Here is a 13,705-nt window from a genome sequence, read left to right as displayed (position 1 = left end):
CACAGTTGATTGATAATAAAACACTAACCATGAGTGCCGGTTCACACATGTGCGGCTGCGGCGATCGCATGTAATGTTGGAGCGCACTGCTCCTTCATTACATGCGATCGGCTGTGCTGTGCGAGTTTAGCCATACACTTTGTATGGCTAAATTCGCACCGCACCCGCAGCAAAGACACACAGGACCCTTTTTTGCAGCCGCATCAGGATCGGATCGCACAGCGGTTCACACTTGTGCGATCCGATCCTGGGCGAACTGCAAGATCGCACTGCGATATGCGATCAAACTGGGGGTGTCGTTAAGATTTCATTGACACCCCCAGCGTATCGCATATGGCAGTGTGAACTGCCAGGGGTGCGTTTGCGATGCGGGAACAGGCTGCGAATTCGCAGCCTTCCCGCATTGCATAAGTGTGAACCGAGCCTAAGTGAAAGAAAAGTTTTTGTGTTATCATTCATATTCTCAGAAAAATGGCCAAGAAATCATAAATTCTGCCAGGGTATGTAAACTTATGAGCACAACTATATATACTGGAATTTTTTTATTTTTTTTTTTTCTACTGGTAATTATTTTTTTTTACTAGTAATTAGCGACTTGTAGGGGGACTGCGATAACTTTGTGGGAACCAGTGACACTAATACACCAATACAGTGATCAGTGCTAAAAATATGCACTGTCACTGTACTAATGACACTGGCTGGAAAGAGGTGAATGTCTAGGGGCGATCAAAGGGTTAACTGTGTGCCTAGCCAGTGTTTTACTGTACTATGTGTGCTGCTTTTACTAAGGGAAGAGAGAGATTTTATACCCTGCTTTGCAGGGACACAAAACCCGGCCCTTCCCTCCCTGTCAGAACGGAGCTCTGCCTTGTTTGCATAGGCAGAGCCCTATTCTGTGTCTCTGCTGGCGATCAGCGGGTGCCGACGGACATCCAGTAGCCCGGGAAAGTCAGATCGACTTCTGCTGTGAATAATCACAGCAGAAGCGGCCCGCCAGCAGCATTCACGCCCCCTGCAGGCCGAAGTGCAGTATCATATATACGTGATTCTGCACAGGAGAGCCGCCCTGTAGCAGTAAATCTGCTATGGGGCGGTCAGTAAATGGTTAAACACTTATACTATAAAAGTGCAGCCTTGAACTTCCTGATAAGTAACAAGGCCAATCCTGATGTGTGTGTGAAATGCTATACAGAAGCTCAGCCCTGTAGAGGCAGCTCTGATCAGTGACTCTAGCAGATGTAAGCATGCTGTGTGACTGTAGTCCTAACAGTGCACATTTAATCTAGTCTCCATTATCCTCTTCAGCATGGCTCTCTTCAATAAAGCACTGCTAGCACTGGCTGGGATACTTGTTGCCGTTTACTTCTATCCTGGGAAACCAGTGTTCGAACCCTGTAAGTATTTCATAACTTTCTTGGATATATATAACTTCTATTTTGGATGGCTGCTGGGAAACTGTAGGAAATGTTCTTAAAGCGTATAAATGAATGTGACTCTAAAGCACATCTAAACCATAACTGGATATTTAGTTTGAAAAAGCCCCTATGTATCATAAACAATTTTTTTTTTTTTTTAATGAATATACGGTTTTCATTTTTTTTTTGCATCTCAGTGCTGCTAATCTGCTGAAACATCTCTGCAGCCACTCCTGTGTACACTCCGTCGTTATCTACATGGCATATGTCAGAGTGGATTTTCTGCTGATGGCAACACCAGAACATGCCTGTGCAATGAGTATTGTCAGTTGGAATCCCCATGATAAAAGTATAGGGTAATAACACACAATAAGGGGCACAAGTAGAAGGCAGAGACAAAGCATTACCACTCTGTTACAGAAAGTGCCTGGAAAAAAAAGGACTTTCATGGCAGGATCACAGGATTATTATTTTTTTTTAATGGAATATTCAGTTTATTAAAATTACTTTTAAAATGACATGGACATGCTAAACATTTTATATGGTTTTAGTGACAGAACTTACATGTGCCTTAACCACTTCTGGACCGGAAGGATTTGCCCCCTTAAAGCGGAGTTCCACCCTAAATTTATACTTACCTCCATCTTCTCGCTCCCGGTCACCTGAAAAACAAATGGATAATCGCAATTTTTTTTTTTTTTCACTTACCTTTTAGAGAAAATATACTCACCTTACTTCCTTCTTCCTCCCCTCGGCGGCCACGGCGATTCGTCACTTCCTGGCTTTTGCAATGATTCCTGGGAGCTGGACGTCATAGCTCCCAGGAATCATTGCGCCTGCACCGGCCCCGACGTCAGTTCCGGGGCGCGCGCGTCATTCCCTTCTAAACAGCTTCTGGGCATGCCCAGAAGCTGTGGAGGGATGACGCGCGCGACCCGGAAGTGACGTCGGGGCTGGTGCAGTGCATCGTGGGACCGAAGAAGGAGGAAGAGGACTGAAGAGGCCACAGAAGAGGATTGCGCTGGCTTCAAGCTGCCCACACCTGAGATGGCAGCGCTGGAGAAGACTTTTTCAAGGTAAGTATTTCTCCTGAAAGGTAAGTGCAACCCGGGACAGATCAGAGGCTATCCATTGTGGAATGTACTAGCCCTGACTGTCCCGGGGGTATTTTTATAAAAAAATGTATAACTAGGGTGGAACTCCGCTTTAATGACCAGGCCATTTTTTGAGATTCGGCACTGCGTTACTCTAGCGGAAAATTTTGCGGGCGTGCGATGCTGTACCCAAACACAATTGATGTTCCTTTTTTTCCCCACAAATAGAACTTTCTTTTGGTGGTATTTGATCACCTCTGCCGTTTATGATTTTGCACTATAAACATAAAAAATAGCGACAATTTTGAAAAAAAAAAAACATATTTTTTACTTTCTGCTATAAAACATTCCCAATAAAAAATTTTTTTTTTTTTATCAGTTTAGGCCAATTTGTATTCTGCTACATATTGTTGATAAAAAAAACAAACACAAAAAGCGTATTTTAATTGGTTTGCGCAAAAGTTATAGCATTTACAAACTACGGTATAGATTTTTTTACTTTTTATTTATTTATTTATTTTTTTATTAGTAATGGCAGAGATCAGCGATTTTTAGCGGGACAGCGACATTGCAGCAGACAGATCGGACCCCTTACTGACATTTTTTGGGGACCAGTGACACTAATACAGTAATCAGTGCTAAATACTATGCACTGTTACTCTATAAATCACACTGGCAGGGAAGGGGTTAATACTGGGGGTGATCAAAGGGGTTACATGTATGCCTGTATGCTTACTGACTGTGTGTGTTGGGGGGGGGGGGGGGTTCTGTGACAGGCACAGAGAGATCGCAGTTTCAGCTTGGCTGAAACTGCTGATCTGTCCCTGCCTGTCTGACAGAAGAGCTGCCTGCTTTGTTTACATACGCAGGCGGGTCTTCTCTCGGTTTCCCGGATGATCGCGGGAGGGCAATCACCACTGCTCCTGCAGCAGCCCGCCTCCCACTGTGTCTAAAGCCAAATGCACTCCAGTCACATAGTACTACGTGACTGGACGCAGCCGAGCCGACCTGCCGCAGTAAAAAGGCGGCAGTCGGCAAGTGGTTAAAGCTGATCTCCAGATTTACTGTCTCATTAACTAGTTTGTTTAGGCCAAGTTGGCCCAAATAAAATATTTTTTACAATAAGGGCCGGTTCACACAAGAATCACACAGGAATGTGGTGAGTGTTCCTGTGCGATTCCTATGTGCTCCCATGCAGTGTGATTTTCAGCCCATTCATTTGAATAGGCGGAGATCGCACCAGACCACACAAAAAGTAGTGCTTGCACTACTTCTGAAAACTGCCGTACCATGCAAATTGGTGCCCGCAAGTACACTACATCTGGGGTGCCATTAACAATGTATTGGCACCCGCAGTAGATATCAAAGGCAGTGCGTTTTGAATGCGCATGGAACACACTTTTCCTGTTACACATTCTGGTGTAAACCAGCCCCTTCAAGTGCATCCACTGAGCATGCTGTATAAACTAAACAAAATTGAGTCGGGCTGTGGGGCGCTCAGCTATTCATAGGCGGCTTTGTATTCTTTAAATACAACGCTTCCTCTGGTTGGCTGATTGAGAGATCATGGCATCATCTGCCTATCCTCACTTTCTCAGCCAGTTAGAGAAATGTTTGTATTCATTTGAATAGGGGATACTTTATAAAACAGTAAATGTGTTATTCACTAAGCAATTTTTTCAGGTAAATCAATTACTGTAATTTTAAACACAATTGCTGGAAAGATATACCTGCAGTTTAAATATTTGATGAATGTCACATTTGCTGCTTTGTAAATATACTTAAAACTGGAGCTTAGTTTGTGGTGTGTGTGTGTGTGTGTGTGTGTATGTGCCCAAAGTGTCAATATTTTGTGTGGCCACCATTATTTTCCAGCACTGCCTTAACCCTCTTGGGCATGGAGTTCACCAGGGCTTCATAGGTTGCCACTGGAGTCCTCTTCCACTTCTCCATGGCGACATCACGGAGCTGGTGAATGTTAGAGACCTTGCGCTCCTCCACCTTCCGTTTGAGGATGCCCTACAGATGCTCAATATGGTTTAGGTCTGGAGACATGCTTGGCCAGGCCAACACCTTTACCCTCAGCTTCTTTAGCAAGGCAGTGGTCGTCTTGGAGGTGTGTTTGGGGTCGTTATCATGTTGGAATACTTCCCTGCGGCCCAATCTCTGAAGGGAGGGGATCATGCTCTGCTTCAGTATTTCACAGTACGTTGGCATTCATGGTTCCCTCAATGTGCTGTAGCTCCCTAGTGCCGGCAGCACTCATGCAGCCCCAGACCATGACACTCCCACCACCATGCTTGACTGTAGGCAAGACACACTTGTCTTTGTACTCCTCATCTGGTCCACACACCCTGGACACCATCTGAACCAAATAAGTTTATCTTGGTCTCATCAGACCACAGGACATGGTTCAAGTAATTCATGTCCTTAGTCTGCTGGTCTTCAGCAAACTGTTTGTGGGCTTTCCTGTGCACCATTATTAGAAGAGGCTTTCTTCAGGGATGACAACCATGCAGACCACTTTGATGGAGTGTGCGGCGTATGGTCTGAGCACTGACAGGCTGACCCCCCCACCACTTCAACCTCGGCAGCAATGCTGGCAGCACTCATATATCTATTTTCCAAAGACAACCTCTGGATATGACGCTGAGCATGTGCACTAGACTTCTTTGGTCGGTAACACACCTGCTTCTCATTCACACCTGAGACCTTGTAACACTAACAAGTTACATGACACCAGGGAGGGAAAATGGCTAATTGGGCCCAATTTGGACAGTGTCACTTAGGGATCCCCTCCCTTCGGAGACTGGGCCGCAGGGCAGTATTACAACATAACGACTCCAAACACACCTCCAAGACGACCAATGCCTTGCTAAAGAAGCTGAGGGTAAAGGTGATGGCCTGGCCAAGCATGTCTCCAGACCTATACCCTATTGAGCATCCTCAAAGGTGGAAGGTGGTGGAGCGCAAGGTCTCTAACACCCACCAGCTCCATGATGTCGTCATGGAGGAGTGGAAGAGGACTACAGTGGCAACCTGTGAAGCTCTGGTGAACTCCATGCCCAAGAGGGTTAAGACAGTGCTGGAAAATAATGATCACAACACAAAATATTGACACTTTGGGCCCAATTTGGACATTGTCACTTACAGGTGTACTCACTTTTGTTGCTGTGTGTTGAGTTATTTTGAAGGGACAGCAAATTTACACAGTTATACAAGTTGTACACTCACTGCTTTACATTGTAGCGAAGTCTCATTTCTTCAGTGTTGTCCCATGAAAAGATACAATAAAGATACAATAAAGTATTTGCAAAAATGTGAGGGGTGTACTCACTTTTGTGAGATACTGTGTGTATATACAGTATATATACTGCTCAAAAACATTAAAGGAACACTTTGAAAACACATCAGATCTCAATAGGGAAAAATATCATGCTGGATATTTATACTGATATGGACTGGGTAATGTGTTAGGAATGAAAGGATGCCACATCGTTTGATGGAAATGAAAATGATCACCCTACAGAGGGCTGACTTCAAAGACACCCAGAAAATCAAAGCGAAAAAATTATGCAGCAGGCTAGTCCATTTTTCTGAAATTTAATTGCAGCAACTCAAAATGGTACTCAGTAGTTTGTATGGCCCCCACATGCTTGTATGCATGCCTGACAATGAGACGACAGATGGTGTCCTGGGGTATTTCCTCCAAGATCTAGACCAGGGCATCACTGAGCTCCTGAACAGAGGTGCAACCTGGCGGCGTTGGATGGACCGAAACTTAATGTCCCAGAGGTGTTCTATTGGATTTAGGTCAGGCGAGTATGGGGGCTATTCAGTGGTATCAATTCCTTCATCCTCCGGGAACTGGCTGCATACTCCCACCACATGAGGCTGGCCAATGTCATGCACCAGGTGGAAACCAGGACCCACTGCACCAGCGTAGGGTTTGACAATGGGTCCAAGGATTTCATCCTGCTACCTAATGGCAGTCAGGATGCCATTGTCTAGCCTTTAGAGGGCTGTGTGTCTCTCCATGGATATGCCTCCCCAGACCATCACTGACCCACCACCAAACTGGTAATGCTGTACAATGTTACAGTCAGCATAATGTTCTTCACGGCTTCTCCAGACTCTGAACATCTGTCAAATGTGTTCAGGGTGAACGGGCTCTCATCTGTGAAAAGCACAGGGTGCTAGTAGAGGACCTGCCAATTCTGGGGTTCAATGGCAAATGCCAATCGAGCTCCACGGTGCTGGGCAGTGAGCACAGGGCCCACAAGAGGATGTTGGGCCCTCAGGCCACCCTCATGAAGTATGTTTCTGATTGTATGGTCGGAGACATTCACATCAGTGTCATATTGTAGGGCTCTGGCAGTGCTCATCCTGTTCCTCCTTTCACAAAGGAGCAGATATCGGTCCTGCTGATGGGTTAAGGACCTTCAATGGCCCTGTCCATCACTCCTAGAGTAACTGCCTGCCTCCTGGATTCTCCTCCATGCTTTTGAGATTTTTTGAGCAGTGTGTGTATGTATGCGTATATATATATATATCTATATATATATATATATATATATATATATATATATATATATAGATATATATAGAGATATCTATATATATATATCTATATATATATATATCTATATATATATATATATATATTACCAAAAGTATTGGGACACCTGCCTTCACGTTCTTAGCATTCAATATGGAGTTGGCCTGCCCTTTGCTGCTATAACAACTTTAACTCCTCTGGGAAGGATGTTCCCAAGGTTTAGGAGTGTGTCTATGGGAATGTTTGGCCATTCTTCCAGAAGCACATTTGTGAGACTAGACACTGATGTGGATGAGAACGCTTGGTTCAAAGTCTCCACTCTAATTCATCCCAACTGTGTTCTATTGGGATGGGGTCAGGACTCTGTGCAGGCCAGTCAAGTTCCTCCTCCCCAAACTGGCTCATCAATGTCTTTATGGACCTCGCTTTATGCACTGGTCAAAATCATTTGATAGAGGGGGGATTATGGTGTGGGGTTGTTTTTCAGGGGTTAGGCTTGGCTCCTTAGTTCCAGTGAAGGGAACTCTTAAGGCATCAGCATAACAAGACATTTTGGAAAATTTCATGCTCCCAACTTTTTGGGAACAGTTTGGGGTTGGCCTTTCCTTTTACAACATGACTGCGCACCAGTGCACAAAGCAAGGTCCATAAAAGACATGGATGAGCGAGTTTGGGGTGATAATGCTATTATCAGCATTTTTCATACAGCATTTTTTTCTAGCTTTTGAGCTTCTAAAAAACGCTAGTGTGCATGGATAATAATGAAGTGGACCTCCAGTCATTCTGTCACCATAGAAGACACTTGGACAATAAAAATGAAATCCAGTAAAGAGAGAGAGAGAGATAGCATTTGTGAGCTAGTTACAAGTTAAACATTAGCTAGATGTAAGTGGGTTATATCTCTAGGCTGAAGTTCTTCTCTTAAAAGTGTGAGCTGTGGTTGGGGAGTTTGGAATGAAGCTTTGTTGTTTACTGCCAAAGGAATGGGAGGTAGAACCTTTCACCTGTATGCAGATATTAATGTGGTGGATATATGGTTCACCCACCATGGAGTGATAAGGAGCGGGCCATCCTTCTCTTACTCATTGGTCACCTATTAATATTAATAAGCATCGGTGAATGCTTACACTGCAGTTCACGTTAACAACTCCAGGCCCAGAAGGTTTACCCCCTTCATGACCAGACCATTTTTTGCGATACGGCACTGTGTTACTTTTACTGACAATTTTGCAGTCGTGCGACACTGTACCCAGATAAAATTGATGCCCGTTTTTTTCCCACATATAGAGCTTTCTTTGGGTGGTATTTGATCACCTCTGCATTTTTATTTTTTGTGCTGTAAACAAAAAAAGACTGACAATTTTGAAAAAAAAAAATTATATTTTTTTACTTTATGCTATAAAGCATACCCAATCAAATGTAAAAAATAAATTTTTCTTCATCAATTTAGGCCAACGTGTATTCTGCTACTTAAAAAAATCCCAATAAGCGTATATTGATTGGAATGCGCAAAAGTTATAGCATCCACAAACTATGGGATATTTTTATGAAATTATTTATTTTGTTACTAGTAACGGCGGCGATCAGCGTTCTTTTTTTTTTTTCTTTTGCAGGGCTGCGACATTGCGGAGGATAAATCGGACACTAACCTACACTTTTTTGGGGACCAGTGACACTAATACAATGATCAGTGCTAAAAATATGCACTGTCACTATACTAATGACAATGGCAGAGAAGATGTTAACATCAGGAGCGATCAAAGGGTTAAATGTGTTCCCTGGGAGTGCTTCCTAACTGTGGGGGGGGGGGGTGCTTTGACTGGGGGGAAGAGAGAGATCCATGTTCCTGCTTAGCAGAAACACAGGATCTCCATCTCCCCCTCTTACATAACAGTGGTCTGCCTTGTTTACATAGGCAGACTGCTGTTCTGCTTCTCTCCTGAACGATTGCGAGGTGCCAGCGAACATCGGGTCCCCCGGACCCGCAGATTGGCTCCCCCGGTGTCCAATCACAGCAAGAGCGGGTTGCCGCATGACCCAGACACACTGCAAGAAATCATGTACAGGTACGTGATTTTGCGCAGGAGGGCCATCCTGCCGCAGTATATATGCGTGGGGTGGTGCAGAAGTGGTGACTTTTAGCCCCTGTTCACATCGGGCCGATTTTATCATGCGATTTGACATGTAAAATCGCATGCCAAATCGGAGCCTATTGCTGGCAACGGCACCTTCCGGATTGGTGCGACACTGACTTTGTGGCGCCGTACTGATTCCCAAAAGTAGTTCCTGCACTACGTTTGGCGACTTCGGGGGTGATTTCAATAGACATCTGTACATGAACCTGCACAGAGGTCTCTAAAATCGCCCCGAAGTCGGACTGAAATGCCGGTTTGATATTGTGCGAGTTCAGCTTGCGGACCACGCTATAGCCAAATGACAGCTACAGCATGGATGGCTAGTGCTGGGAGCAGGGCCGCTGATAGGGGGGGACCACCAGCCCTCTTGTAGGGGGCCCGATCACACAGGGGGGCCCACACAGAGAGGGGGATTAGTGATGGACAACAAATACAGAAATCTTCCTCCAGCACCTGAATCTGATCTCTGTCCCTCTCCCTGCTATCAGCCTTTATCTGTTGATAAAGAGACAGTTGTCCCTCACTAATCCCCCTCCCTTGTGTGGGCCCCCTCCCAGCAGTTATCTCTGCTCAGGAGTTTATTTGTAAATTGTAACTTTGTTTCTCTCTCTCTCTGTCTCTCTGATCACTGAGCTCCAACTGTAGTCCAGTCTGTATATATTTCTCATCTCATCTTCTTTTTTATTTAACATAGTTTTTTTTTTTAGATTTAGCAGGAATTATGCGAGTTATGTTATATTTGTGTCTGATAATAGTGATTTTGTTGTAATTTTAGCTAAATATATCTTTAATATTTTCTTGGGGGGGCGCTGCCAGGTAGTCTGTACAGGGCCCCGCGATTTCTAACAGCAGCCCTGGCTGGGAGGTTGTCATATGATCACGCCCATTGCTGGGCATGGGCAGCGCACCCTGTAATCAGTGTCTGGAAGACACTGCTGATCACAGATTGAAATAAAGTGCCAATCAGCGGCACTTTACCACGTGATCAGCTGTATCCAACCACAGTTGATCACGGCTGTAAATAGAAGTCGGTTATCGGCACTCTTTTCCTCATGCGGCCATGCATGAGGAGAGGAAAAGAGCCGATAACCGGCTTCTCTCAAAGGGCAAGTACACTGATAATCAGGGCACTGATTATTAGTGTCCTGATTTAGTGCTGCCAGTCAGTACCCAGCAGTGCCTCCTCATCAGCGCACATCAATGAAGGAGAAAAATTACCCGTTTCCAAAATTTTATAACCAACTATGAACATTTTTTTGTTTTTCTTTACAAAATTTTCGGTCTTCTTTGAATTGATTAGCAAAAAAAAAAAAAAAAAACCCCAGGGGTGATTAAGAGTCGGTTCACATAGGAGCGACCCGACTTGCCGGGGCGCCTCGGAGCGGCATGCACTTCATATCATTGAAGTCAATGCAGGTCGCCCCAAAGTAGTACAGGACCCTTTTTCTAAGTCGGAGCGACTTGTGTCGCTCCTGTTAGAATGGGTCCTGTGCTAATCTATGGCAGGTGACCCACGGCGACTTGTCAGGCGAACAAGTCGCCTGACAAGTCGCCCCAGTGTGAACCGGCTCTAAATTCCACCAAAAGAGAGCTCAATTTGTGTGAAAAAAAATACTTAAAATTGTTTGAGCACAGTGTTGCATGATGTGTCATTTTAAAAGCTGAAAATTGGCCTGGGCAGGAAGGGGGTAAAAGTGCCCAGTAGGCAAGTGGTTAGGCAACCTTGATCTCCCACACAACAGAGCACTGAATATTGTCAGCAGTGACACCTCCTCCACTCTGCATACATAACAATCAGCTTTTTCTTTGTTTCAATTTTTTTGCGCACTGTTCTCCAACAAGCACTATTTTCTTGGGGGGGGGGGGGGGAGGTTGTGAAGATGATACTTCACTTATTTAGCCTAAAATCATAAGGTTTGCTAACAAAGAGATAGCTGTGTAGGCTACCATTGCCAACCTATATAGCAGCAGGAGCCACCACAGGCAGAAGTGGATACTTCCAAGGCATAAGATTCTTAGGTTACATAGATCACAACATATCATTTTTTTTTTAAGTTGGGAAATATGCAAAGCCTGCTAACAGGTTCTCTTTTAAACATTTTGGAAGTTGAAGCTGTAATTTCTGTATAACCTGTAAGAGTGATTCACAATAAACATGTGCTGCGCTAAAGCAACTCAACATGGACAGGGCAAGCTAAACTTTCATATGATAAGCTGCTTTTCTGACATGGGGATTCATTTAGTGTAAGCCTAAAATTTTCATGAACCTCTATTAAAATTTTCTTGGCCCTATTGTAATGATGTTATGCGCTATGTAACAGGGTCAGAAAGATCCCTAATAAAAAAAAAAAACGGAATAGCATTTTGGTATATACTCTTAAAGCATAAGTTCCATTTTCCACCTTTGCTCAGTTAGTATTCGAAACTAGGGCTTTGCACATCGTATTCAACACCTATTTGTTCTATAATGCTTGCACAGGCTCTTAAATCAGAACTTTGCCCTCAATTGAAAAACTTGTAACTAGGAAGAATTTTTATTACAAAAGAGACGTAGTATGTAAAGGTTTCCTACCTTCCTCCTCACATGCTGCTTTAGACTCCCGGATCGCGGGCAGAATCCCGAATCATGGTAATTAGCGGGATGCCCACGTGATTCCCGTCACTTCCAATGGCACCCAAAATGCGGCTCGATTTTGCCGCGATTGTCGCCAGCCAAATCACAGTAAAATTGCGCAGAGTTGCGGGACGCCTGTCACCCAAAAGAAGTTCTGTGAAGTCATGGCTGCTGAACCATGAAACCATGGTCGGTTGACGTCCCTCTGTCATCACGCTGTGGTCTGAGTGTCTCCCCCTCTCCCCTTACTCCCTGTCTGCCTGTCAGGTCTGTGTGTGAGGTCTGTTTCCCTGTCCTCCTGCCTCTATTCTGCTGCAATACATATCTCCGATACTTGTATCCTCTCTATTTTACAGTATCTCACAAAAGTGAGTACACCCCTCACATTTTCGTAAATATTTTATTGTATCTTTTCAGGTGACAACACTGAAAAAAATGACACTTTGCTACAATGTAAAGTAGTGAATGTACAGCTTGTATAACAGTGTAAATTTGCTGTCCCCTCAAAATAACTCAACACACAGCCATTAATGTCTAAACCACTGGCAATGAACGTGAGTACACCCCTAAGTTAAAATGTCCAAATTGGGCCCAAAGTGTCAATATTTTGTGTGGCCAACATTATTTTCCAGCACTGCCTTAACCCTCTTGGGCATGGAGTTCACCAGAGCTTCACCAGAGCTTCACAGGTTGCCACTGGAGTCCTCTTCCTCTCCTCCATGACAACATCACGGAGCTGGTGGATGTTGGAGACCTTGCGCTCCTCCACCTTCCATTTATGGATGCACCACAGATGCTCAACAGTGTTTAGGTCTGGAAACATGCTTTGCCAGTCCATTACCCTCAGCTTCTTTAGCAAGGCAGTGGCTGTCTTGGAGGTGTGTTTGGGGTTGTTATCATGTTGGAGTACTGCCCTGCGGCCCAGTCTCTGAAGGGAGGGGATCATGCTCAGCTTCAGTATGTCACAGTACATGTTGGCATTCATGGTTCCCTCAAGGAACTGTAGCCCCCCAGTGCCAGCAGCACTCATGCAGCCCCAGACCATGACACTTCCACCACCATGCTTGACTGTAGGCAACACACACTTGTCTTTGTACTCCTCACCTGGTTGCCGTCACACACGATTGACACCATCTGAACCAAACAAATTTGTCTTGGTCTCATCAGACCACAGGACATGGTTCCAGTAGGCCATGTCCTTGATCTGCTTGTCTTCAGCAAAGTGTTTGCAGACTTTCTTGTGCATCACCTTTAGAAGAGGCCTTTTTTCACAGCACCGCTCTGCGGTCATGTGACCTCCCTCTGTTGGCCAGCTGATGTTGGTGAGTAATCTCAGCCCCTCCCGCTGCTCTCCAGGGATCAGGAAAGGAGAGTAGAGGGAGGTCACATGACCACAGGGCGGCTCTGTTTAAAGAAGATATTTGGGATTAGGATTTAAAAAAAAATACTGATACACACTCTATTATAGCTATATAACACAGGGGGGGGGATAAAAGTATTCGATATTTGTTACTTCACAAACATTTTAAGCTGGCCAAAGAAGGGTAGAATAAAAATTCTTGGGAAAAGAATGTTTTATGAAAGTTTGTTCAATTTTCTAATCATTAGTGTAGCAATATTTCCAGCATCAGTGCTGGATATGGGTCTGCCAGGATTAGGCTCGGTTTCCACTAGTGCGACTTGCGGTGCGACTTGACACATGTCAAGTCGCACAGCAAGTCAAAACCCATTGTTTTCAATGGGGCCCGTTTCCACTGCCGCGGCTTCAGTTGCCGCGACCTCAAAAGTAAATCGTGTACTACTTTTGAGCGCGACTTCCCTCTATATATGAGGGACAAGTCTAACTGAAGCCGCGGTTTACTTTTGCTACAAAGTCGTGCTAGAAGTAG

General features: G+C 44.6%; 1 protein-coding gene across 1 annotated transcript in view; it reads left to right on the top strand.

Annotated features, from left to right (window-relative positions):
• Positions 1–1,183: 1,183 nt before the first annotated feature.
• HSD11B1 (hydroxysteroid 11-beta dehydrogenase 1) overlaps positions 1,184–13,705 on the top strand; it is a 70,369-nt gene continuing 57,847 nt past the window's right edge. Inside the window, exon 1 of the mRNA XM_082245671.1 lies at positions 1,184–1,394. Within this exon, the coding sequence (XP_082101797.1) occupies positions 1,307–1,394 (88 nt within the window). The 5' untranslated portion in view covers positions 1,184–1,306. The remainder of the gene's footprint in view (positions 1,395–13,705) is intronic.

The sequence above is a fragment of the Pelophylax lessonae genome (genome assembly GCF_965119305.1).
Source record: "Pelophylax lessonae genome assembly, chromosome: 2".
In the NCBI taxonomy this organism is placed as follows: Eukaryota; Metazoa; Chordata; class Amphibia; order Anura; family Ranidae; genus Pelophylax; species Pelophylax lessonae.
Note: the sequence above shows the minus strand (reverse complement) of the source record. Positions and strands in the feature narration are given on the sequence as shown.